Source organism: Alligator mississippiensis, chromosome 7 (genome assembly GCF_030867095.1).
Source record: "Alligator mississippiensis isolate rAllMis1 chromosome 7, rAllMis1, whole genome shotgun sequence".
NCBI classification, from domain to species: Eukaryota; Metazoa; Chordata; order Crocodylia; family Alligatoridae; genus Alligator; species Alligator mississippiensis.
In genome coordinates this window covers 13,893,681-13,920,281 of record NC_081830.1, presented here as the reverse complement: position 1 = coordinate 13,920,281, position 26,601 = coordinate 13,893,681, and the positions used below count along the sequence as shown (strand labels likewise).

Sequence of the window (26,601 nt, the reverse complement as noted above, 5' to 3'; positions counted from 1 at the left end):
ACTTCTGAGAGCAGAATCCAGCAGTACAAAGATAGGGGAGATGCATGCAAGGCAAGAGGGTTTTTTTTCTTCCCTAGATCCCTGGAAGAATAAGTGAAACTCAATTAAATTTGCCACTTGTTACCTGCAGAAATGCTTAAAAATGTTCAGGTTTGGGTCTTGTAACATGTTGGGGGGCACGGGCTGTATGTGGCTTTTGTGTTATATAGCACCCACTGAAGCAGGAGCCTTGTTTTAACAGAGCCGTCTAGGTGAGACTGCCATGCCAATACCAGTGAAAAGCTCCACAGTGGTGTCAGGCTGCAAATACCTCTGCAGGGGTATCAGCGCACATGCTCCAGGAAGCATATTGACCCTATCGGTTGGTCAAGCCGGAAAGACATTTTTGTCAGGGTCAGGTTATTCCATACTTGTCCATTATGTCTTTTCTTTACCTAACACACAACTCTACAGATGCTGTTGGAAAATCCCACTAGGCAGGTTTGGTACCCAACTCCTATGAACTTCCAGACTTAGGGGAGACCAAGGGTGAATCTACTGCCACTGCTAAGTTGTGGATAAATCACGTTGCCTTATTGTGCCTATTTCCCAGCCTATAAAAGGGAATCTAGATACTGATGTCCTTTATAAAGACCTACAGTGAAAAGTAAATATGCTGGTGGTGGGGCAATAAATACACCAGCACTTGGTCTGAGTATATTTAAACAAATCATCAGAAGTAGCCTGTACAACTATTTGGAAAAGAAAAAATGCAACATAGAGTAAGAGGGAAGGAACGCTTTGTAGATGGGTGATACACCTAGAGATTATGTCCTGATATTTAATGATCGAAGTGTCTGCAACGATAGACCTCTTCCAAGGGCTTCAGGAACAGAAAAGTGTTTTACTTAATAGAGCTACTGATCATTATATCGATCTGCAAGTCCCTGTTGAATGCAGAGCGGTTGAAGGGATGGAGGATAGGCATGAGCTAAGGAGATTTTGATTTTGTTACTAGCCCTGCAGCTTTTGTCACCCGGGGAAAGTCAGTTCTTCTCTCTGTGTTTCTCTGACTCTTGCCATCTGTTGTCTATGTAGTTCATAAGGAGCATGAGCCAGAGACGATTTATGATATCAAGCGCTTAGTGCCGTGGGGCCATGCTCTTATTTGGTACCCTTGTAGTACAACGCATAGGCCAAGTAGAAATCAGAAGGATGCTTTGTGTGTTTCTTCCCCCCACCCCACCCGTCCCCTAGTTCTTGTGTTTGTGGGGTGAGGGGGAGGCCCCCTCCTAGTGTGACTTCAGCAGGCAAGAATGAAATACAAAAGCGAGGACATGGGCATAGCCAGGGATGCAGAGGCTGAGGTGCAGTATGAAACCACAAACCTGGGAGGAGAAGAGGTGCAGAGCTGCTAGACCTGTAAGTCAGCTGCACCCGCGTCTGCTATGTGTTCAGCAGGAGCATGAGCCTGGGGATGGGGGGGACGGACAGATTGCTTGGGACACCAGCCGGTGCAATAAAGCACTAGAGAGACTAAGCAGGCAGCAGAGTCAAACATCTGTGCAGCCTGCAGAGCAGGGTAGAGAGGGGGAAGGAAAGGGGCTGGCAGAGAATCAAGGCAGAGGTACCACTCGGTGAAGAGCAACTGCTCCTTTTTGTCCACCCTTTTATACACACTCTGTAGTACAAGGAGGCAGAGCAGCAGGGCTATTGCTGCAGGTCACAAGGGACGTAGGTGAGCTGAGCAGCACGGGGCAGGGCTTGCCAGATAAAGAAATATTTCTGAGAGCAACAGGACGCAGCCATAACCCGCCTCCAGGCTGCCAGCCTGCCTGTAATCACGGGCTCTGCAACAGGCTCGCTGAAAATGCTGGAAATCTTCTCTGCGCCCTGCCCCTCCGTCTGTCTGTCTGATCTAGCAAAACTATTCCTTTGACTTTGCTTCCAGTAGTGCCAAGGATTTTTATTTTTCCCCTCCACACAATTTCAGCAATACAGGAAAGCTGAAGGGGAGCACATGGCTTGAACCTTCTGGCAAACCAGTGGGGATCAGCAGGCCTGGCCCAGCAGCAGATGACTTCAGATCGGGGGGTATAAGAAGGCACATGTAGGGCCGTGTAGGCTAATGGGGAGGGAGTTTGGAGAGCCAGATAATATTGCTGATTGTTTGCTCCTGTGCTGATGTTTGCTCCTGACAAGCCACTTCATGCTTCCTTTCCTCTCCCACCCTTTTCTTTTGTCACCTTCTCTTGGGAGCGGTTTGGAGCACAGCTGGACCTGCAGCACCAAGCACGCTGGACTCCTTGTCTTCACTGAGGCTTCTTCTGAACAAAACAGAAGCCAGGCTGTATTTAGGCTCCTACATAAAAGTGACAAGACCCAGCAGGAAAGGCCTTTGGTAAAAACTGTGTGTGCAGAAAATTTCCAATTCCCTGCAAGTTTTTAGCAGAAATACCTGCCCCTGCCAACTCTGTTCCAGGAGTCTTTTATTTCCAGGACATACAAGTCTCAGCAATAAAAGTCACTGCACTACATATTTTGTCTGAAGCACAGATACATTTGGGACTTGAACCAAACAGTATCCCCTGAAATCAAGTCTGTTTGGAGGCAATGCTTGCCCACTTCATCCTCCTTTTTTGCGATAAGGGGCATCTGCTGAAATGAGGCAATTCAATGATTATTAACAAATGCCTGTTGTCTCTGACATACAAAAAAACTAGAACTTGTGGTTCCAAAAATGATACCTTTTATTGTCTCTGACTTGCTTTTGATGCAACTTTTGTGGGAGTGACATGGGGCGACTGAAGAGGGTTTGTTTGCTAGGGCTGCGTTTACAAAGAGGACCATTTATTCTCTCCTTTCTCTTTGCGCATCTGGCAGGAAAAGCAAGAGGGAAAAGGCTCACTTGTCGATATTCCCCTTTCGCGCTCTCACAGATCAAGCACTTGCTCTTCATAGCTGCGGGGTTCATGTCCCAGCAGAGCAGCTGCAGAAGCCGTCGTGCCACCCTTGGTGAGATGAGCAGTCCATCTCCTAGCCAGTAACACTGGTGTTTTGCTCGGTCCCAGCACAGCACTCAAACTAACATATCAACTCCCCCCCACAACTCCCTTTCAGCGATGTAATGTAACCAGCACACTAACTTTTTCAAACTTGCCAAGGTTTGGAAATTTTCAGTCTATTTGTCAACACGTGTTAATTGAGCCTATGTACTCAGATGGCATCCGCTCCCTGTTGGAAAATGTGGCAGTATTCCTGGAGCAAAGCACAGTGGAGAGTGTGTGCATACGTGCGGGAGTGTGGGGGTGGCAGGGAATTGCCTTTGAGTGTTATCCGTATAAAGAGTCTGAAAAGTGTGGTTAATCCAGCCCTTTGAGTGTGTATTAGTATTGTTTTACAATAGTGTCTGGCTCTGCAAACAATAGTTGTGCTACGTCATGCAGACTTACACATGCTGAACCCTATTCCAGGGATGTCATAGTAATAAGAGGATGCCTTGGACTTTAATGTTTGCAAAGAGCACATTTCACATTGAATCGGGTTGTCAAAGCGGCTTGGTGCAGGAGGCCAAATTTGTGCCTGTCCCACCCTGAGAGTTGATGAGTGCTTCACTTGGAAGTGCTTCAAAAAACTGAATGCTTCAGTCATGGACCGGCGTACAGCCCGCTGCCTCACTCCCCAGCTGGAGTGTCTGTGCATGATTCATAGATTTGGGGCCGGAGGGACCTTGGCAGATCATTGGGTCTAGCCCCCTGCACCAAGCAGGAAAGACAATTGGGGCCAATTGACCCCAGCAAGGTGACCGTCCAGTCTTCTCTTGCAGGTTTCCAGGGTAGGTGATCGGCTGATCGCACCACCTCTGGAGGGATCTTTATCCACAGTCTGGACACCCTGACTGTGAACAAGTTTTTCCTAAGGTTGAGCCTAAATTGATCTTCCAGGAGCTTGTGACCATTCCTCCTTGTTTTGCCCTCAGTACTATTGCTGTGCTGCACAAAATGCTTGTAGGATGTGCTAGCTTGTGGCCATTATTTCTTGTAACCCCCAGGGGCGCCTTGGTGAGTAAAACCTCACCAATTCCCTTCTGTGCCCCCATGATGAACTTATAAGCAGTCACAAGGTCGCCTCTCAACCTTCTCTTGCGGAGGCTGAAGAGGTCCAGGTGCCCTGGTCTCTCCTCATAGGGCTTGGCCTGCAAGCCCTTAACCATACGAGTGGCCCTTCTCTGGACCATCACCAGGTTCTCCACATCCCTCTCATTTAATCCTATTTTGAGGCTTGATTAGAATGTGTACTAGATGCCCAATACTGTCTGTGTCTGGCATAACAAGACATGGTTAACTTTTGGGAGGGCATTTCTACCAGTACCGATTGTAAATTCATCTGGTATTGTCATCATAATGTGTTGTACATTAGGGGTCACATATTCGAAAGAGCCAAGGTCTCCTTTAGGCTTTGAATAATGCCTCAATTTGCAAAACAACTCAGAGCCCTGTGGCTCCCACAGTGACACTAATGGACAATATTTTCAAAAGAGTTAGGCACCAAGGCACAGAGCTCTTTTGAAAATCTGGCTCCCATCCAGCTATATTTGGTCTGAACTGCATTTTGTTTCATTTTTAGATCCCTGGTAATGGTTACACTTCCTTGGGAACAATCATTGTAGGACATATTTCCCGCATGCTCGTGCTGCCTTAAAACTCCACTTGTCTTGCAAGAAGAATGTCTCTCGATCTTCCTAAGAGCTTAGCAAAGGTGCTTGGAAATGCCTGTGATGAGGATATATAAATGCCTATAGATAAATGTTATTCAGTTGACAGGGCAGGTGGAATTTTACAGCTCTTGGTTGCAGAGTCAAATTTATTTTGAACAGGAGACCTGGGGCTCTCCGATACGTAAATCAGCTTTCTAGGCAGAGCCACAGAAACAGAAGCAACTGTGAATGTAGCTGCTATGATTTGGTTTTCAGAAATAGTTAAGAGTTGCTCCTGTGATTCTGACATACCTGGAACTAGTATCAGTTTCAGTGGATGTTACCAAAAGCTAAGGATGCTATCACCTGGTGATACGTGGAGACCAATTTCAAGCACAACCAGCCTCTAATCCAGGGGTGGGCAAAATGCGGCCCGGGGGCCGGACACGGCTTGCAGGCCAGCCGCAGCCCACCAGGCTGTTCTCTGCAGCCCATTGGGCCCCTAAAATTTAGAAAATTAATATTTATCTGCCCCTGGTTGCCTGTCATTTGGCCCTCGGTGGCTTGCCAAAACTCAGTAAGATGCCCCCTGCCAGAAATAATTGCCCATGCCTGCTCTAATCCTACTCCTGACCCCGACATTTCATTCAAGCTGGCTCTTGATTTTACAGTAAACTGGTACAAAATAGTCATGTTTATAATATCTGGCTATCTTTCTAATATGCCAAGTCAAAAGCTTGGCTCAACACCTGTGAAATATTGGAGTTGTGGAGGTTCATGGGTAGGGCCCCAGGCCAAAGGAGAGCCCCACTTACCTCCCACAGAGCCCAAAGAGCCAGAGGAGATGTGCGTGGCGAAACTGCCATCGCAGATGATTAGCCGCACGTATATTCAACTGCGGCCAAGCAGCGTGGGTGGGAGACTCCACCCAGCGGAGATAAAAAGCTGCCCTGAGGATGCGGCGGGGCAGCAGACAAACAGAGGCTTGAGGGGAGAGCCCTCACCCGGGGGGGCTCAGCTGCCATGTCTGGCAGCGTGGAGAGTCAGGGGCAGAGTCTGGAGAGGCTCCAACAGTGGAGCCAACAGAGTCGGCAATGACGCCGACAACAGAGCCGGCAGGAACACCGGCAGTAACGCCAGCAGAGAAGCCAGCAGCGAGGCCAGCAGTGGAGCTGACGGAGTCGGTGGTGACGCCGTCAGTAGAGGCGGCAGCAAAGCCAGGAGTTACACCGGCGGAGGAGCCAGCGGAGACGTTGGCAGCAGGGGTCGAGACAAAGTCGAGAGGGAGGTCAGTGGCAACGTCGGTGGAGGCCACAGCGGAGGCCACAGCAGCAGCACCCGCGGCAGAACCAACAGCAGCACCGGCGGAGAGGCCGGTAGCAGACATGGGGAGAAAGCAGCGTCGGGGCATGCCGGTGCTGGGAGCAAAGGGAACCAGCATCAAAGCTTGGGAGAGGAGGTAACTGGGGGCATGGCCAACGGGGCCCCATCGGGTCGCACCGGAGGACTGTCGAAGACACAACGAGGGACTGGACAGGTGACCTACGTGGCCCACTACAGCCCTAGGAAAAGGCTGGGACTCAATACCCAAGTGGGGTGAGCCGCCAGGGCTATGGAACCCAGGGCCCAGGGGAATCCACGAGGCCCATAGACCAGAGGCACCCTTTGCGGCCTCCTGGCCCAGTAGCTTGGTACACCAGTTGTCACGGTGGTGGGATTGGCACGTCATGTCACGGGGTGATTGGTATAGGGCGGTAGGGAGTCGGATTGGAGGGACCAGGTGGTTTTTAGGTCCGTCCATCTGAATTTTTTTTCTGAGAAGCTTTTAAGTGTTTTGTACTCTGTCAAAACCCTGGCTGAATCTGCTGAGAAACATAAACAGTGGGTTACTATCACTTCTGCTGCAATCAGTGTCTGCACCACTCCCCACTTTACCGAGGTTTCTTTTTGCTAAAGGGATTGTTGCTTTTTTGAACAGATTCCAAGAAGTTGCTGATACCATTTGTGAACCAGAGCTTGGAGGTTGGCAAACTGTTTCACGGGAGAGTATTGCTGATGAATCAACACAGGCCATGTCCTGCCTTTGCAAAGGCACAATGAGAGTGGAAGGATTCCCCTTTCCCTGATGAGCCAGGACACAGAGCATGCTCCATCTCTCTCTTCTCTAGGAGATGTTCTAAGTCACCTCCCACATGCATTTTATAGTAAGGCCTTGCAGTGGGATCTGAGATATCCAACTGAGTGCTTGGATGCTTGACAGGGAGCCAGGAATGAGGAAAAATGGCACTGGGACAAGATCAAGTTGGAGGGGACTCCAAAGCAGAGGTCAGGCTTGTTGGGGCAGAGAGTGTGCACAGGGCCCTGGGGTCACTCGAGTGAACCCCTCTTCAGACTCCTGAATATCCAGGAGTCTCCCCACTCTTGTGCGCTCAGCAAATTTCTGTGAGCCTTACTCATAAAGTGTGGCCCTCTCTAGACTGGTGGCTGGAGAGGTGGACAGCCCATTGTATCGCAATCACCTTGCACTAAGCAAACACCTGGCCATTGTCTCTTAGCATCAAATGCTCTGCCCCATGATTGGCTACACCTGACTTATTTGAATAAAGGCTGTATCCTTCCTCCCAGTAGGGTTGGAGTACTGTTGTAGCCATGGTGGTCTGGGCAATATGCAAGGATCAAGGTGATTTTAGGGACATCTTTTCTGTGACCAACCATATAGTTGCAAAAGAATTCCCCAGTTCAATTTCTATTTTTTCTGCCATGTTTTTCTCCTTGTCACAGGCTTTTTGCTTAGTTAGAGAAGTTTCTGGGCACCAGGTGCCCTTCTGCTGTGTCCTTGTCTAACACTGCTCCCAAATTTGAAACCTGGTCCAATGAAAGTCACCCCAAAGGTGTCTCCCCACCACCCTCTTCCTTCTCACTTGCAAAGCCTGTGTCAGGCACAGAGAGACAGAGTCCCTAGCCACATGCTTGACTTCCTCACCCCCTCCTCCTCCTGCCCAATCCTTCTCCTTCCTGCCCACCCACTTGAGCCCCCCCCAGTCCCCCCAGATCCCTTCAAGCACAGCACAGCTGCTCTGCACAACCAGGGGTAGGACTAGGGGATGGCAGGAGGAGAAGGGAAGGGAGAAGTAAGGGAGGGTGGAAAGGCCCCTGTGGACATCAGAGGAGGGTGGGGAAAGCTCTTGTTCAATGTGCAGCGGTCCAACTCCGGTGCTGCTGTACTGAAAACTAAAGGGTTGCTTCATGTCTCAGCCACTGGGGATCAAGCACAGAGTGACAGACAGCTGGACAGACAGACAGAGCTGCAGGGGAACATGGGGATCAAAGCTCCCACCCATTCAAAGGGCACAACTAGGTATTTCATCCCCAGTCCAAACATTTCAGGGGGCCTGAACTGGCTGAGATTTGGCAGAGATCACAACTGGCTTTTACAGCAAAGTTACCCCTGTGTTGTTGCGTGCCAGGGCCCTGTGACCTGGGCCTGAATTGCAGCCTGTGACTGAGAAGGGCCGCAGCCCTGAACTCATTAACCATGAGGAAGGGTTGGGGACCAAGAAGAGAGAGGGACCCAACTGCGCCACTTGGCCCAAACCCGAGAGCTTTGGGGGTGGCACCTGTGGGGCAGGAGGGATGGGCAGATAAGATGGGTGGCCCTGCGACTAGAAATAGGAATCAGATTCTCCCTCACCTGTATCAGCTTCAGCCAGAGAGACCTGCCACCATGAAGGTGTGTTCAGGTCTGAGCCTCTGGCCTGGGTCTCTGGACCTGGCCCTGCAGGCTGATGTCAGCCCTCTATGAGGTCACTGCCCCTCTGGCCCAATGGCTGATCTCCTAGCGACTCATGCCTGTGAGCTCACAGTGTGCCCCACCCAGCTGGACCCATCCCCTGCCCGTAGCAGCCCCTTCACCGTCTAGTCCAGCATATCCTGCATCCCATCCTTGATAGTGCCCAGTGCCCGAGGCTGGAGAGACCAGGACAGGACAACCCTGCCCTGCACAAGGCGGGGGCTAGCCTGGCCAGAGTGGGGACAGCTCTGCCAAAGCCCGTGTAGTGTGTGCAAGATGTCCAGCAGTGTGTGAGACAAAACCAAGGGTGTTTAACTCAAGCACTAGTGCCCCTCCTCCCCTCCCCCACCGCACATGTGAAGCACATATGTAGAGTGGCTTCAAGAGCCATTCTGATGCTTGTGATGCTCTGGGAGTTATAATTAGTGTCCCATGCTGAAAAATGGCAGTGGGGGTACTTTAACTACAGCTCATTGAAAGAGCTTTAGTTAAAGCACCCCGGCCACCATTTTTCAGTGCAGGGACAATGATACACACGATGCTGGAGTCTGCTGGAGCATGGTATTTGCCAAGCTCTAGCAGACTCAAGTCTGCTCCCACATGCCTTGCTGCATGTCTACAGGCACCCCAAGTGACAAAACCAAGTGGAAAACATGGAATGATCCTCTCCAAAACCAATATACCCATCTTTGTTTTGTGACTTTGCTTTACTTACGTTTCTTTTATAATTAACTGATTAAATTATTGTCTTCATACTATAGTGTACAACCTATTTACAAGGAAAAAAAAGGTGGTGGGTTAATTCTGTAGCTTTGTACATACAATGACACTTGACTTGGGTCATTTTGTGTTAAAACTGTTGAAGCGGGGAAGTAATGTTTCATGCATGAATTTTGCTGACTGCGCCACCTAAAATAAATGCCGTGAATTGCAAGATGAGGAATTGAAGATTTCATTTACCAGTTGGTGTAATCCATTATTTGGATATAGACAAATATCCAGATTCTGGAAGGTGGGATGAACCGCAGACACTCTGGAGGATAGGAGTAGAATTCAGATGTATCCGGATAGACTGGGAAGCTGGGCTAGAAACAACAAGATGAAGTCCAAGGAAATAAATGCAAGTTGCTGCACCTAGGGGAGACTGAACAAAAGCACAGATACAAAATGTGTTATAAATGGCTGGGTAGTATGATTCTGGAAAAGGATCTGCAGGGTCTGGTGGATCACAGACTCAATATGAATCAGCAATTTGATGTAGCTACAGAAATATTAATGCAGTTTGTGCTGCAACAACACGAGTATTAGATGTAAAACATGGGAGGTGATGGTACCACTCGACATGGTGCTACTTAGTTTTCACCTAGACTACTGTGTGAATTTCTGGGCTTCATATCTTAAGAGACAATATGAGGAAGTCACAAAAGTTCAGAGATAGGTGACAAAAATGATAAATGGTTGGTAGGCAAGCCATGTTAAAAAGAGATTGAGAACTAGTTAGCTTGCAGAAAAGGTAATTAAGAGGCAGATCACAGCAGTCCTGAAATATCTGAAAAACTGCTGTAAAGAAGAGGGTGAACAATTGTTCTCCCTTATTGAATAGGGAAGGACATCAAGCTTCATATGACAGTGAAGTAGATTTAGATTAGCTTTCAGGGGGAAAAGCACCCTTGTTTATAGACCAGTGCGGATGTAGAATAGACTGCCCAGGGACGTTGTGAAGTTTCCTTCATTTCAGGTTTTCAAAAAAAGGATAGTCATTGCTCATGGATGATTTAGGAGTAACAGTCTTGCATTTGTGCAGGGGGTGGACCACATGGTCCTTGAGGCCCCTTCTAACACTATGAGTTTGTTATTATCATCATTGTAATAACATCATGAAAATATAGTGGATTAAAACAATCAACTGCAAGTGAATGGACACTGAGACAGAAGGATTACTGTGTGTCTTATTACACAATCTCTTTTATTATCTTGTTCCTTTTGTAGGGTAGACAGACAGATGGGAACTAGTCCCTAATAGTTTATCCATGTGTGAACAGCTGGAACTCAGGTTGACACGACTCAGGTTTTGTGAACTTGTCCAGGGATACTAACACAGCACTTCCCAAATAAAAAGTGTTTAAAGGGGAATTTGCTGATCAACTTTGCTACGGATCACAAAACACATTACTGTGTTTTGGTCATAGTAAGGGAGGGTTACCATATTACCAGAAAAAAATTCAGGGCCATAGATATCTGTTCACAAGTTGTGGGGGTTTTTTTGTTTTTTTTTTTAATTCCCTAAAGAAAGTTAGGTGCTTACTTTAAATGAGATTTAAGGTCTCAAACTCACTTGCCTGTTTCAAAATATTCATAGGATCCTAGGACTGGAAAGGAGAGTATTGCTTCCTCCAATGATATGTTTGGTCCTAATACAAGAACGCTGTTCTCTGGGTGCATCTATTCATGCAATGAGCACAGCCGAATGAACTCCAGCACAGTTCTTGCTGGAGTTTCTTGTTCCTGGGTGCAGAATTAGAGTAGATGGCATTAGATTAGCAATTTGCTCCCAGTCACCTTAGGCAGTGGAGGGGCCACAGGGGACAGGTGGTGGGGTGGGAGACCTATTCATGGCTCCTGTGTGGAGATCAGGATCTCAGTCCAGCTTGATGGTGCTGGCTTGCAGTGATGCCTTGTGCCCGAGTGTTTGTGGAGTGGGGGAAGGGGGGCGGTAACCACTGCCGGGACTGGGGAGAGGGGAGACATGACAGGTCTTTCCTGTACGGTTTGTTAAAGACGCCATCAGCATGCCAATGTGGGAAACAAGGATCACATGTAATGAAGAGGATTAGAGGCCAGACCCGTGGAGGGTGGGTGGGTGGCAGAGAGGTCATGGCTGGTCCTGCTGAATGAGGTCCCCCTACTGGCTGGTGGGTCTGAACTTGGTTCCTCCTCTCCCCAGTGCAGCTCTGGTCAGTTTAAAGGGCAATATGTACAGCGTGTGCAGCCCCCAGCCATTCTCAGCCTGGAGCTCCCTCTGGCTGCTGCAGGTGTCAAAGTGGGGCAGATGGGCAGGAACAGCCCTGCACTCAACTGCTCCCGCTGCCCCCCAACAACCCTTCTACCTCTCCCCTCCCCACTGCTGTACATAACTGGATTGATTATTGGATCCAGCATGGAATAGATTATGGTTTCTATGAGGTCAAGAGCTGATGGGGAGCTGGAGATAGGTTTCATATAGGGAAAGGTACACATGCTAATAAGCAAGGAGCCCAGAATGAGGTGAGGAAGGAAGGTGAGAAGTCTTTGTGCTGTCCTTGCTCAGATGGGCACTGTGTTGAAGATCTGAATGTAAGATACCATTATGAAAAGTAAACAGGTTTAAAGTTATGCAAACACCAACAGCAATTATCTCAAGTTGTGTATGGTACAAGTCAGAGCAGGTGAGCTTGATTAGCTGAGGGATTTCACAGAAGAACTGGTTGATGATATTAGCTTCCTGGAAAGATACACTAAAGGTGTTACCAGTGCGCAGGACAGAATATAGAAAACCACAGATCCATGCAATGGCTGACATTTAGATGCAAGCTCTCCTGTTCAAGATTGTCTTATAGTGCAGTGTTTTGCAGATGACAGTGCATCGATCATGTGCTGTGATAGTGAGGAGAGGGAAGTCAGCTGCAAGGAAGAACAAGAAGAAAAGGACTTGGACAACATATCCAGCACAGAACATGGTCCTGGTGTTCAGCAGAGAATTGGCTAAGGATATTGAGAAGGTGACAGAGGTCGTTCCAAGGTGTGGTCATCAGGAAGAAGTGCATGGGGCTGTGGAGATGGTGGTCAAAAATTATAAAACTGTGATACCAAGGAAATTGCCAATCAGAGATGCCATCAGAAAGTGATGGCTTTCACATTGGGAAGGCAAAGCCACTTTTTTCTTGAAGGTTGCAAGAAGGGCTATTGGGATATCTTTGTAACTCTATGTAATGGACACATCAATATGATAGAGCAGGGGATCACCAACATTTTCCATTTTTAGGCAAGATTGACCCAGCTCAGGGGAAAACTAGACTGATACCAAAACCAGGTGACTACTACCACTTTTCCTCAGTGCTGCTTCTTTTTGCTGCCCAGCTGCAGTACAGCACAGCGCAGGGTCAGAGAAGGCCTCTGTTAGCAAAAGACCTTCCTCCACACGGTGGATACAATGGGGTCATGGGCTCTAGATTGTACTTCATTACAGCAGTTGACAAACAAAACTGATAAGGTCAAAATGAATTATTTTCAGACAGCTTGGTTCATGAAAAAGTAAAATAAATCCCAAACTGGGGATTGAGAAAGGCTTATATTTTAATATTTCTCCCATGAAGGGATCATTGCTTCTGGCCATGGGAACATCCATGAAGAGAGTGATTTCCAAACACCATAAATCTTCCAGCTGCTGCACTCCAACCAACCCCTGTCCCAAGTGGGAGTTGCCACTACAGTAAGTTAGCATGGAGGCTGAAGAACAGAGACACATATTGTCAGATCAGGTTCTGGCATCTGTCAGGTTCAGATCAACAGAAATCAGGTCCATGAACAAGTCTCTGATATCTTGATGCTCCTTGTGGAGTCTGCCTGGCATGGGTTGTACATGGCATGAGGCTGCACGGGGATGCCTGCTTCATGTGGCACCTGTGCCAGGCTAGCCCTGTGCACTAGACAGGGGGTTTGTCTGCATTGGGCCCATTGACCCACCCTGCATGCAGGATCCAGTGTGCACAGTCAGAGAACTAAATGAATGCCCAGAACCTGACAAGACTGCGCAGTCCTGAAGGTGCATGGGTCATTTCAAATGCTACTACACAGTACCAATGAGGTAATGCTCAGGAGCTCATTGCTACTGCACAGAAGCGGTAGTATCATAGTTAGTGCCCGCCAACGCTATATTGCTACAGGAATGAATGACATCGCCGTAACACATCGCTGCAGTGACCTAGCATCTTGTATAGACACACCTGGCCTGGTGCAAATGCCACATGCCACGAACGACACGTGCCCATGGAAGCTGGTGGGGAATGGCGACTACCTGCAGGTGGCGGTGGTGGCAGCAAATGGGAAGCACCTCCAGGTAGCCATGATAGTGTTGGTGGCGGAGGCGAGGGGAGTGGCAAGTAGTGACCAGCGGTCATCAGCCACCCGCAGACATCACCAGCAATGTTGGAAGTGGCCAGAGGCGATGAGTGACCATCTGCAGATACTGTCGGCAGTGTTGGCAGTCGGGGGATTAGGTGGGGCGGGAACTGGCAAGTGGCAACTGCCCACAGGCACCAGTGGTGCTTCTTTCACGGGGAGAACTGCCAATCTCAGGGGGTGCACGTGCTCCCACATACACCCCCTACGCATCACCAATGCCACATGCAATACGCACCCCAGTGACCTGCTGTGGGCACCATGCGCCGCAAACTGGCTCTTCACATCTTATGCTGTGCCACAAGATGTGGCCAGCCCACAATGCATGTTGCATGCAGTGCCTCCATTAGACCACCCCTGTGGGCTTGACCTGGCAGATGGGGTCCATCTGTGTTTGATACCACTGGGTTCAAGGGAAGGTGGTGGTGGAAGAAATGCGGAGGAGCTGGGACCTGAGATGGACAAGTCAGGGGAAAGTGGTCCGAGGGGCTGTCATATTCATGACAGTAGATTCAGAACCATGACCTTGCTAATGATGGCTGAGCTAATATTTTGTCAATGTGATGCCTTGCAATGGAGCTTGTTTGTCTGAGTCATGGAATACATTAATTATATTTAGAATTATTTTTTTGCACCTTACAACCTGGCTTTTATTCTCATGTTATGTTCTTATGCAAAACTACATAGGAAGTAACCCAACTGCAACTTGGTGCTTCCCTGCAGGCTAAGGTGCCCAGGCTAGCTACCTGGGACAACAGAACCAGGTAGAGAAGCTCAGGGCCTTCTCAGAGATCCCATGACTTGTGTTGTGTGCAAGATTAAACCAGAGCAAAGCTCTGCTGTTCTGCTAACATCTGTACAGCTCAGACTGTTTACATCTGGGCTTTTCCTTCTGAGCTGTGCAGGACTCCAGGGAATGAGTCTCATGAGCCTTTGGGAAAAGAAAAAAAAACTGAAAAATTGCCGTCTTGCTTCACTCCTTTTCTACAAGGCAGGGCTGAGGTCAGCTGCACACTCAGAAACCTGTTTGGATTCACTCCAGTCGTTCAGTGACAGAGGGAGCAGAGAAAGACCTCTGAGTGAGCTGTGCTTCTGGGGACCTAGACTAGTGGTCGGTGCAGAGGAGATCTGAGAGGTCAACTGGACAAGAGCAAGGATCTTGGCAGGGGAAGCCTGAATATGACACAAGAGACAAGGAAACTTCCATAGAAACAATTTTAGTAAGTTTTCTGCATCAGTGAAGTGTCGTGTCTTAGGAAGATGCAGAAGACAATTAAAAACATTCAAGTTGGAAAACCTGGCTACGAAAATCATACTGCATTTTATGTATAATAGATTCAAACCTACAAGAGTCAATGAAGAATGTTTCACTGTTTTTGCTATTAATTCAGATAAAGTTATACAGCTTATTGGGAGTGGGTGGAGGGTGGGGTGGGAATAGGACCTCCAAGGAAGTCAAATATTATATATCTTTTATTTCACATGTATTTGTTTCCAGCATACATTTTCTAGGTGAGATGGATAAATTATAGACTTTTGGATTTAAATAGATAAAAATAAAAAAATAAAAATTCTGAGTTGTGGCTAGGATAATATTTTCTTCACTTTCTAAATGGAATATCAAGATATTTTATTTTATGTAGGATCTTGCCAGGGAAAAATAAGTTATTAAAATCAAATTTTCCATGAGGCAAAAAATGGAGTATTTACATTCTTAGCATGAAATTTGGCGACATTATTGATGGGAATATCAAAGCCAGTGAGTTTGTTACTCTCCTCCTTACCACTGCCCTTGTTCTATTATACCCAGGACTTGCACGGTGCCCTGGGAAGGAAGATGTCCAACTGCACCACTGTAACCGAGTTCCTCCTCCTGGGCTTCTCTGACACTCGGCAGCTGCAGATCTTGCACTTTGTCATCTTTCTGGCAGCGTACCTGGCAGCTCTGGTGGGGAACCTCCTTGTCATCACTGTTGTAACTACGGACCACCACCTCCACAGCCCCATGTACTACTTTTTGGCAAATTTGTCCATCCTTGACCTTGGATCCATCTCCGTCATTGTCCCTAACTCCATGGCCAATTCTCTCTTAAACACCAGGACAATTTCCTATGCTGGATGTGTGTCCCAGGTCTTTCTCTTCTTCCTCTTTTCTTCAGCTGATTTTTCATTCCTCACCATCATGGCATATGACCGGTACATTGCCATCTGTAAGCCACTGCATTATGAGATAATAATTAACAGGAGAGCTTTAATCCAGATGGCTGCCAGTGCTTGGGCTGCTGGTGTCATGTACTCTGCACTGCACACTGGGAACACCTTTAGTCTCCCCTTCTGCCACTCAAATATCATCAACCAGTTCTTCTGTGAAGTGCCCCAGCTGCTCAAGCTCTCTTGCTCTGACACATACCGCAGAGAGCTGGCAGCAATTGTCTTGAGTATATTTTTAGCATTATGCTGTTTTGCTTTCATCGTTGTGTCGTATGTTCAGATCTTCACTGCAGTGTGGAGAATCCCCTCGGAGCAGGGCCGGCAGAAAGCCTTCTCCACCTGCATTCCTCACCTTACTGTTGTCTACCTGTTTCTTTCCACTTCCAGCATTGCCTACATGAAGCCCGTCTCTGACTCCCCGTCCCCTCTGGATCTCCTGGCAGCTGTTCTGTATTCAGTGGTGCCTCCATTGATGAATCCAGTCATCTACAGCATGAGGAACAAGGAGATCCAAGCTGCCCTGAGGAAACTGCTCCACAGGCTGATCCGCTCCAAGAACAGTCTGTCCATCTTTCTTTCATGACTTTGCTTTACTTATATTTTTCTTTTCTAATTTACACATGCAATTAGTTTTTTCATAGTATTGTGTGAATCCTCCATATAAAACATGAAGGTGGGGGGTTAATTCTGTAACTCTGTAATGTCAAAGACCTGGCTTTTATCATTATGTGCTGACACTGTTGAAGTGGGAAAGTAATGTTTCATGCATCAATTTTACTGTCTTTGCACCATCTAAAATATATCCTATCAATTGCAAGATAATGAAGAATTAAAGAGTTTTGTTTACTAATTGGTGCAATCAATTATTCAGATGACAGAATATACAGGCAAATCTCCAGATGATGTGAAACTGGAATGAAGTGCAAGTACTTTAGGGGACAGGAATAGAGTTCAGATGGATGCGGATAGATTGGGGAGCTGGGCTTGAAACAATAAAATGAAGGCCAAGGAAATAAATGCAAGTTGCCGCACGTAGGGGAGAATAATCAAAAGCACAAATACAGCTTTGGTTATAAATTGGTGGTATCATGGTTGAAAAGGTGGGTCACAGACTCAATATGAACCAGCAATTTGGTGCAACTACAGAAACATTAATGCAGTTTTGGGCTGCAAAAACAGGAATATTAGACGTAAAACAAGCGTGTAGGTTGTAGCCGTGTTGGTCTAAGGACACAGGCGGACAAGGTACTTAGCGTGAATATGATACTTTTCATTAGACCATCTTAAATATTTGGAAACTTATTTCATAGCAAGCATTTGGGTTTAAAAGCCAGGAAGAGCACACACCAACTGCAGATGCTTCCCCAGACTGACAAAGGGGTGTGAAACCCAAAAGCTTCCTAAGAAAGATGTCAAACATGGGAGGTGATAGTACCACTTGACATGGTGCTAGTTAGACTTCACCTAAACTACTGTGCGAATTTCTGGGCTTCACATCTTAAGAAGGAAAATGAAGCAGTTAGAAAAGTTCAGAGATAGGTGACAAGCATGATAAATGGTTGGAAGGCAAGCCATGTTAAGGAGAGATGGAGAGAACTAGGCATATTTAGCTTGCAGAAAAGGTAATTAAGAGGCAGATCACAGCAGTCTTGAAATATCTGAAAAACTGTTGTACAGAAGAGGGTGAATAATTGTTCTCCCTTGTTGAATAGGGAAGCACATCAAACTTCAGATGATAGCAAAGTAGATTTAGATTAGATTTCAGGGGGAAAGCACCCTTGTTTCTAGATCAATGCAGATGTGGAATAGACTGCCCAGGGACGTTGTGGATTTTGCTTCATTTCAGGTTTTCAAAAAGAGGATAGTCATTGCTCACGGATGATTTAGGAGTAACAGGCTTGCATTTGTGCAGGGGGTGGACCACATGATCCTTGAGGCCCCTTCTAACCCTATAAGTTTATTATTATCATCATTGTAATAGCATTATGAATATATAGTGGATTAATACAGTCAACTGCAAGTGAATGGACACTGAGACAGAAGGATTACCGTGTGTCTTATTACATAATCTCTTTTTTTTTTCTTTTTTTTTGGGGGGGGGGGTAGACAAACAGATGGGTACTAGTCTTCCTAATATTTCATGCACGTGTGAACTGCTGGGACTCGAGTTGACATTGTTAGGGTAACGATATGGATTTTGGATGCAGGAGTAACGATAGGGAATTTGGGGAGTGCTGAGCGTGCAGCTAAATGAAGGCTTTTACCTGTGTCTCAGCAAAAAGCTGCTGGTCACAAGATTGGATGATATATTAAAAGGTAACCTCAGGAAAAGCTGCTGGTCACAAGGCTAGCTGACATATTAAAAGCAACCAATTTAGCTAGTGCTTAAGTAAGCGGATTCTTAACAAAAGGATAGAGTGCAAAGTGCATGATGTGTTAAGCAACTAGTGCCAGGAGACAACAGCAAAGATACAGCCTTGGAGATGGAGAAGTCAGCAAGAAAACCAGCAAGAACTGGCGAGAAACTGCAAAGTGACCAAAAGAAGATAGGGGTCAAAAGTTTTATGCATGCGCTCTTAGCAGAGAGGCATGTAAATGAATGAAACGCATAGGTAATACCAAGCTAAGGAGGCAAACAGTAAACAGGTGGAGATGGAGATGGGAGGAGAAATGGGTGGAACCACAGGAAGGTCATGGGTGGAATCCATGTAAATATGTATAGACCAGGTGTATGAATATTGAAAAGAACTGTTGTTCAGGGCTGCTCCCTGTATTCGGTTAGTGAGGGAGCTCGCTCAAAGCCAACTCCACTCTGAATAAAGCTGTTGCGAGCAATGTGTGCTGGTGTTTGCTCCCTGCCCTGCTCTGGCTAATGAGCAACAGGATCCCTGGGCAATTGCACCATCATCTCCCCAGTTGTTTGGTTGCCGCATGGAGTCGGGGTCTAACAGACATGACTAAGGTTTTGTGAACTTGTCCGGTTATAGCAACACAGCACTTTCCAAATAAAAAGTGTTTTAAGGGAAATGTCCTGATCAGCTTTGCTACTGATCACATGAAACTTTCTGGAATTAGCCCGTGTCTTAACTACTGTACATAAGCTTTGAATACAGCAATATTCTGTCTAAACCTCGGTATGGCAAAGCGCTTCCTCTTTCCATCTGAGAACATGCTTCCTTGCCCATATCTCCCAAGTGCTCCTTCATCATTTTTTTCTCTCCAGGCTCTGACTGCAAGGTTTCAGGGCAAGGATGAGAACTACAAACATTAGGAAGCTCAGTCAGTTTGGGCCCACAGTAAGCCATGAAACAAGCCTTTTTTGCACCACAGGGGAAAGGATACCCAAGGAGAACATTCATGTAGATCTCCTTATGGAGACATTTTTATTTGTGATGCAGAAAGATTTTTTTTTTTCCAAATGGCAAAAGAAATGATTCAAGGCTAAGGGAGGCATGCCATTGATGAACAGATTCTCATTAATCTGTGTTAGAGCACACAATTTCTGCCAAAGCCTTGAGATCCAGTGTTCAGAGGGCTAGCACATTCAAAAACGCTTTGGCATTATTGGGTGCCTAACTACATTTGGCTGGTTTGGAAACAGCTGTCTCATTAACTCCAAGCCTTCATACTGTGTTTTGATCAAAGTAAGGGAGGGTTACCAGATCACTGGGGAAAAAAAATCAGGGTCATAAATATCTGTTCACCACTGTTTAAACAGGTTCAGGTTTAAAAAACAAACAAACCCCTTAAGGAAGTTAGGTGCTTACTTTAAATGAGATTTAAGGTCTCAAACTCAGTTGCCTGTTTCAAAATATTCATAGGATCCTAGGACTGGAAGGGAGAGTATTGATTCTTCCTATAATATGGTCCTAATACAAAAACGCTGTTCCTTGGGTGCATCTATTCATTAAATTAGCAGTTGCATGAACTCCATTACAGTTCTTGTTGGAGTTTCTTGTTCCTGGGTGCAGAATTAGAGTAGATGGCATTAGATTAGCAATCTGCTCCGAATAATCCTTGGCAGTGGTGGGGCCACAGAGGACAGGGGGTGGGGTGGGGGACCTGTCCATGGCTCTTGTGTGGAGATCAGGATCTCAGTCCAGCTCGATGGTGCTGGCTTGGGGTGATGCCTTGTGCCCGAGTGTGGGGAGCGGGCAGGGTGGTAAGCACTGCTGGGACTGGGGAGAGGGGAGACACGAGGGGGAAGCAGCACCAGGCCTTTCCTGTAGGATTTGTTAAAGACACCATCAGCATGCCTAGGTGGGAAATGAAGATCCCATGTAACAAAAAGGATCGAAGGCCAGACCAGTGAAGGGTGGGTCGGGGAGGGATCATGCCCTCATCCTGCTAAATGAGGTCCCCCAGCTGGCTGGTGGGTCTGAGCCTGGTTCCTGCTCTCCCCACTGCAGCACTGCTCAATTTAAAGGGGTATACATACACAGGGTGCCGCCCCCAGCTGCTCCCAGCCACGTTCAAGGGAAGGCTGATTTTGGTATCCCCCTGCAGCAGGGATGTGTGAGCTTCTGCTGCTTTCAGATCTGCTCAGAAGACAAGGGCTTTGCCCCAGCTCAGAGCCCTCTTATTATGTTTTCTGCCATGCAGTACAAGGTGTATATGTTGTCCAGCTTCTTACCCCCTCACATCTTCTCCCTGCAGTCCCGGTGCTGCTTAGCCCCAGTGCCAGGCATAAGGTGTCAGAGGGCCTGGGATCCCAAGATCCGTGCAGCTGGGAGCTGTTCCCCACTTCAGGACAGTTCCCGCCTCTCTCCAAAACTCAGGCTTGTCCCCTGTGCCCCCTGCCAACCCAGACCTGGCACCGGGGAAGCCTGGAGCTCCCCCTGGCTGCTGCAGGGGGGCAAAGCAGGGCAGGTGTATAGAAACAGCCCTGTAGTCAACTGTTCCCACTGGGAGCAGATTTGCTCCTGATGCAGGTGCACATGTATACATGTACCCAGGTGCAGTTTAGTGGGTTGATAGTTTTTACCATGCAACACGTTTTGCCATATTGTGCTGAGTTGCTACTGCAGAGCAGTGTAACAGCTGTATATCTCACTGGGCTGCAAGCTTGGTGGACGCACCATGTCTAGTACCCTTTGCATAAAGGCTGCCAATGCCTGCACTGGGTGCCATGGTTTTTCCAAGCAGGAAAATACACTATGCACCATGCATGCTTTTTATTGGACCATCTGCAATGTAATTAGAGCCCTCGCTGAAAACTGAGGGCTCCAATTGGCTGTGCTTGTGCTTTAAAGCACCCCTAATGTGGGAAAGGTGGAGAGTAGGATCCAATTCCAGCTTTGAGAGAGACGGGGGCAGAGGTTCAGCCCCCCACTCCTCCACTGGAACAGGATCTGAGGCTTGCTCCAGGAGCTGACATGCCAGAAAGCAGTCAGTGACTGGGAGGCGGAATGGGGGTCCCCTCACAAGCAATCTTGCCAAATGGGGGGGGGGAGGGGAGGAGGGGGCGTTCCCCCATGGCCGATCACATTGACCAGGAAGCATCCACGGCACTCCTGGAAGTGGCCGCAGCACTCCTGGTAGTGGCTGCGGCACTGATGAAAGGAGTTCAGAGCCTCAAGAAGAACAGGAGCTGTGTTCACACCAGGTAGTGGCAGATCCTCACAATAAATGTGTTGCTATTTATTACAATGAGAGGGGAGCTTAAATTTTAAAAGGAAACTGTTTTGTTTTTCTCAAAAGGATATGACCATGCGAGTGTAATCAGTGCCGGAGTCTGCTGTAAGGGAACAACCCCCTGTATTACAATTATTCACTTACAGTTACATTGCTAGATTGTATTCAAATGATTGGTTTTAATATTCTCTATTGATAATATATACATGTATATATGCCTTCTTTTTGATTAATCTCTCTTCCTGTATATAGTTATATATATAATAAAGAAACCCATCTGTTCATTGGGCTTGGAGTAAATGCTTGGGCAGGGAGGATGAGGGCCAAACACGCTGTCACAGACACCCATCAGCAGATCTGCCTGAGGGAGATCCCAGGGCTACTGGCACCTTGAGGATCTGAAATCTAACACATGGCCCAGCCTAGTGTGCCAGCAAAGGTTACAGTAGTATAAGGCTACTGCACAGCAGTGTCATTTAAAAGGTGTTTGCTGGTGCTACTCTGTAGTAACTCTTGTTACTGTGAATTTATTTATTACTTCACTTATACAAGCACTAAATAAATATTCAGTAACCACTGTGCAGTAGTGTCCTGTGTAGATGCACCCACTGGACCTTTTTTTAATGCACAGTAACTTTGAGGTTAACCTACACGTAAAAAAAGAAAAAAAAGCCTACACTCATCAGCTGCTGCAGCAGCTGTCATAGCCTCTGGGGACTCATGGCAGAGCCCGCCCCTCTCCCCCATACACACACAGCGTGGGGTAGTGGTGGGGCTCTGGGGATCGCCCCCCTGCCTGGCAGGAACCAGTGAAGGCAGGTTATTTTGGGGTTTTTTTAAGGTGCTGGGACACTGGAGCTAGGTGGGGCAGCCATTGATGGGGCTGGGAGAGCGGGTGGGGGATCAGGCCTGTTCGGTTCAGAGATTCGGCCAATATGGCATCCGTTGAATCTCCAACTCAGATTTGGCTGAATTGATTCAGGATAGTGATTTGAATCACTGAATTGAATCACTGTCTGCGAACTGGACGATTCCGAATCCAAAGTGAATACTAGCTACTTTGTACAGGCCTACCGCAGATGACATCTATTCTGGCCCAGAAGTAGGAAACAATAGATAAAAGATGATCAAAGTAAAGAATCAAAACAAAACTTTTTTGCCTTAAAATACATGAACCCAGAAAGGCTTGTTTCTGATTCTGTGCTCCAGAGGTAAGCTGGGCTCTAGGGAACAAGTCCCAGAAGCCCTAACAAGAGAGATGTGGATAAAACACCATCCTTCAGCATCAGTTTTCCCAAAGCAGTGAAGTTCACCGTCTTCTGCAGAGAGAAACTGGTTTGGATCTACTTCTGTCAGGTCAGTCTTGGAGCAGAGAGAAAGCTCCTACAAAGATATTTTGACTTGTGAAGGTTTGGTAGTGGCAGGGAAAAGGGAAATCAAACAGATCAGTAGAAGGAAATAAAGCAAAGACTCCTGGCATTCGAGGATCAGATCAATAGCTGAGAAAAACTTCACATTCATTTGTATAATAAACTTACAGCAATGTGGGTGGTTGGTAAGAAGAGGGATGTGTGTGGAAATTAGATAGATCAATACAGGGAAAATCATGCAACATTCTTTGTGAAGTTTTTCTCAGTTTAAGATCGATCCTCCAGATTCTTTGCTTAAGTTTTTAATTGCAATTAAATGTGGTTGGTTGACAAGAAGGGCGGTGTGTGGGGTATTTAAGAACCTGAAAATGACATTGAAGTGGAAAGCTCTCAGCATTTTAATAGCAAGGTCTTCAAAATTCTTCAGCTTGTCAAAGGTAAAAAGAAAAGAAAGAAAAGAAACAGTTCCCTTTAGAAATCTGAAATTGCTACCAAGTACCCACACATTTCAGTGTTTCAGCAACTTGAGATTTTTTTTCTCAATCAAAAGCTGCTGAATGCAGCCTATTTTAAACCAATTTATTCCTCCACCCCCGTATTGATAGTTCTTCTTCATAAATTGATTGTTTTGAAGAAAATGCATGTATTGTGAGAAAGGACATGTTTAACAGAATACATTTTTATAAGAATCATCTTTATAGGCTTAAATTCTAAGCCCCACGGCAGAGATTCAGTCTTGCCCTGCAACACCAGAATTACAATCCCACCTCAGTCATTGCATCCAGATTTGGTTGTTTTCCAGAAAAAAAAATGTCTGGAGGAGGGAGAATTCAGTAAGTCCCACAGTTGATCCCCCTGAAAATGTCTTTTACATATCTGAGTGCCTCTCAAGTTAAGGTTGGGGGATGCAAGGAAGTGAGATGAGGAAATGCACAGTGAGAAGCATCCCTTGCCCAAAATACTTTCAAATTTTTGTATCCAAATGACAAAGATCAATGACACAATGTGCAGATAACAGAAGGATGGCATTGGCCTATCATGGCATAGAGATGACTGTCCAGATGGGGATAGGAACCATATACACTGGCAAATAGCCACATGGCAGGCACTACTCAGATTCATTTCAGACGAGGTGACACTTAGGATGGTGTCTATGCATATGCAGTATATACCAGGCAAGGGGAAAGGTGGGTGTGCTAGCAGTTTATTGACCAGCTTCTTATTGTAGTCACAAGTGCTGTGTTGCCTGATCTTGATGTTTGCTGAGCTTCTTGCTGTTCTTGTTGTTGCTATTAAAAATCAAATAAAAATGCTGCACTCTGGTCTGCCAATTTGATGAAGGGATATGGCTTCATAGTGAGATCTGAAATGAGGTGAATGAGAGCATGAAGCAATGAAAAGGCAAACCCACTGAGATATTACATAACCAATATTCATAATTATAAACCTTGTTTTGTTCTGGAAGAGTCTCTTTTGTGTGGTTTGGTTTTATATCTATAAAACCACTGTTAAGGATGTTGATGGAGCTCTTTTATACACAAAAAGACATATTCCCAGCAATAATACTTTCCACTGACAATTTTACAGCACTTAAAGACAGTACTGACAGTTAGTTCATGAGCTGTATCTGATGAGATTGCCTCCTTTTATATATGTAACATTAAGCCTGGCAACTATTCTTGTCCTTCCTTCACAGGCCTTGCACTATGCGCTGAAGAGGGAAATGTCCAACCAAACCACCGTGACTGAATTCCTGCTCCTGGGCTTTTCTGATATTCGGGAACTCCAGATCTTACACTTCGTTATCTTTCTCACAGCGTACTTGGCAGCCCTGATGGGGAATCTCCTCATCATCACAGTTGTAACTCTTAACTGTGAACTTCATTCTCCCATGTTCTTTTTCTTGATTAATTTGTCCATTGTGGACCTTGGCTCCATCGCAGTGACCATGCCCAAATCCTTGTCTAACTCTTTATTGACCACCAGGTTGATTACCTACTCTGGATGTGTTGCTCAATTTTTTTGTCTCCTCTGCTTCTTGGGAGCAAATTTATCCCTTCTCACGGTTATGGCATATGACCGGTACATTGCCATCTGCAAGCCACTGCATTATGGGATAATAATGAGCAGAAGAGCTTGTGTCCAGATGGCTGCCAATGCTTGGACTGCTAGTGTCATCTACTCTGCACTGCACACTGGGAGCACCTTTAGTCTCCCCTTCTGCCTCTCAAATACCATCAACCAGTTCTTCTGTGAAATACCCCAGCTGCTCAAGCTCTCCTGCTCTGACACACACCGCAGAGAGCTGGCAGCCCTTGCCTTCAGTGTGTTTTTAGCTCTAGGTTGTTTTGTTTTCATCGTTGTATCATATGTTCAGATCTTCACTGCAGTGTGGAGAATCCCCTCTGAGCAGGGCCGGCAGAAAGCCTTCTCCACTTGCATTCCTCACCTGATTGTGGTCTCCCTGTTTATCTTCACTGGTGTCTTTGCCTACATGAAACCCACCTCCTACTTCCCATCCTCTCTAGATCTTCTGACAGCTGTTCTGTATTCTGTGGTTCCTCCAATGGTAAATCCATTCATCTATAGCATGAGGAACAAGGAGATCAAATGTGCTGTGAGAAAACTGCTCCAAAGGCAGATGCTCTCCAAGAACAGGATGTCCCTTTCTACTTTGTGTGTTTGGTTTACTACTTTGTTTCTTTAGATCTATAATGAAATCATGAAATTAAGTTTTCATAATGTCGTGTGCATTCTGCTTATGAAACATGACACTTCTCAGCTACATTCAGCAGTGCTATAAAGTCTGTGTTACTCAACTAGAGCCATTTTGTGTTAGCATTGTTGAAGTGCAAGTGAAAAAGTCTGGTGTTTCTTGTGCCACCTCAAATAAATCCTTTTAATTCCAAGATGATGATGACTTGTGGGGTGTGGTTTTCTAAATGATATGATGAATTATTTGGATGGCAGAATAGAGAGCTGCCTGAGAAAATTTGTGGCTGGCACAAAACTGGGAAAGCTTGCAAGCACCCCGGAGGACAAGAGTGGAATACGAATGATTGTAGTAGATCATCTGATTATCTAACTGGGTGAGAGGTAACAGGGTGAAAGCCAGTATGGATAAATTTAAGATGCTACATCCAGGAAAAAGTAATGAAAAGCAAAAATACAGAATGGGAGATAAGTGCCAGGGAGCCAGCATTTATGTGAAGGATCCATGAGTTTTGGGAGATCACAGACTCAACATAAATTGGCAATTTGTTTCAATTGTAAAGAAAGCAAATGCAATTTTTTAGCTGTCTTAATAGGTTCAAGACACTTGAGGTGACAGTGACACTTCTTAGTGCTGGTCTGGGCTTCACTTTTTAAGAAGGAAAGGGAGAGGTTGGAGGAGGTATCCAGGTGGGTGAGAAATGAAATAATAAAGTCTTTGAAAGGCAGCCTGTATAAGAAAAATTTGATGGAACTGGGCAAGGTTAGTTAGGGACAGATAATCCTTAGTTATTTTCAATGCTGATTGATGATAATGTTTAGGATTATTGCTTCTGCAGTAGACTCACAAGTCTAATGTAAATATAGCATGAGTAAGAATGGAAAATTAAGTACGTCCCTAACAGTTGTTTAACCTACATTTAATCTTACCAATTTAGGTAAAAATTCTAGTATTGTATATATTCTATAATATATGTTAATAATTTTTTCTCGAAACTTGCAAGGAGCGCTATTGGGATGTCTTTGTAATGCTATGTAATGGACACATCAAT

At 46.2% G+C, this 26,601-nt stretch overlaps 2 protein-coding genes across 2 annotated transcripts; both read left to right on the top strand.

Annotated features, from left to right (window-relative positions):
- The first annotated feature begins 13,389 nt into the window (after positions 1 to 13,389).
- On the top strand, positions 13,390 to 21,751 carry LOC132251774 (olfactory receptor 14C36-like). Its single transcript, XM_059731702.1, has 2 exons — positions 13,390 to 13,603; positions 15,827 to 21,751. Exons 1-2 carry the CDS (start codon positions 13,390 to 13,392, stop codon positions 16,414 to 16,416), a joined length of 804 nt encoding a protein of 267 aa, XP_059587685.1. The 3' UTR covers positions 16,417 to 21,751.
- A 1,607-nt stretch (positions 21,752 to 23,358) lies between these two features.
- LOC132251373 (olfactory receptor 14A16-like) lies at positions 23,359 to 25,751 on the top strand. The gene has a single exon (XM_059730610.1). It carries the CDS (start codon positions 24,468 to 24,470, stop codon positions 25,542 to 25,544), a length of 1,077 nt encoding a protein of 358 aa, XP_059586593.1. The 5' UTR covers positions 23,359 to 24,467; the 3' UTR covers positions 25,545 to 25,751.
- Positions 25,752 to 26,601: the final 850 nt, after the last annotated feature.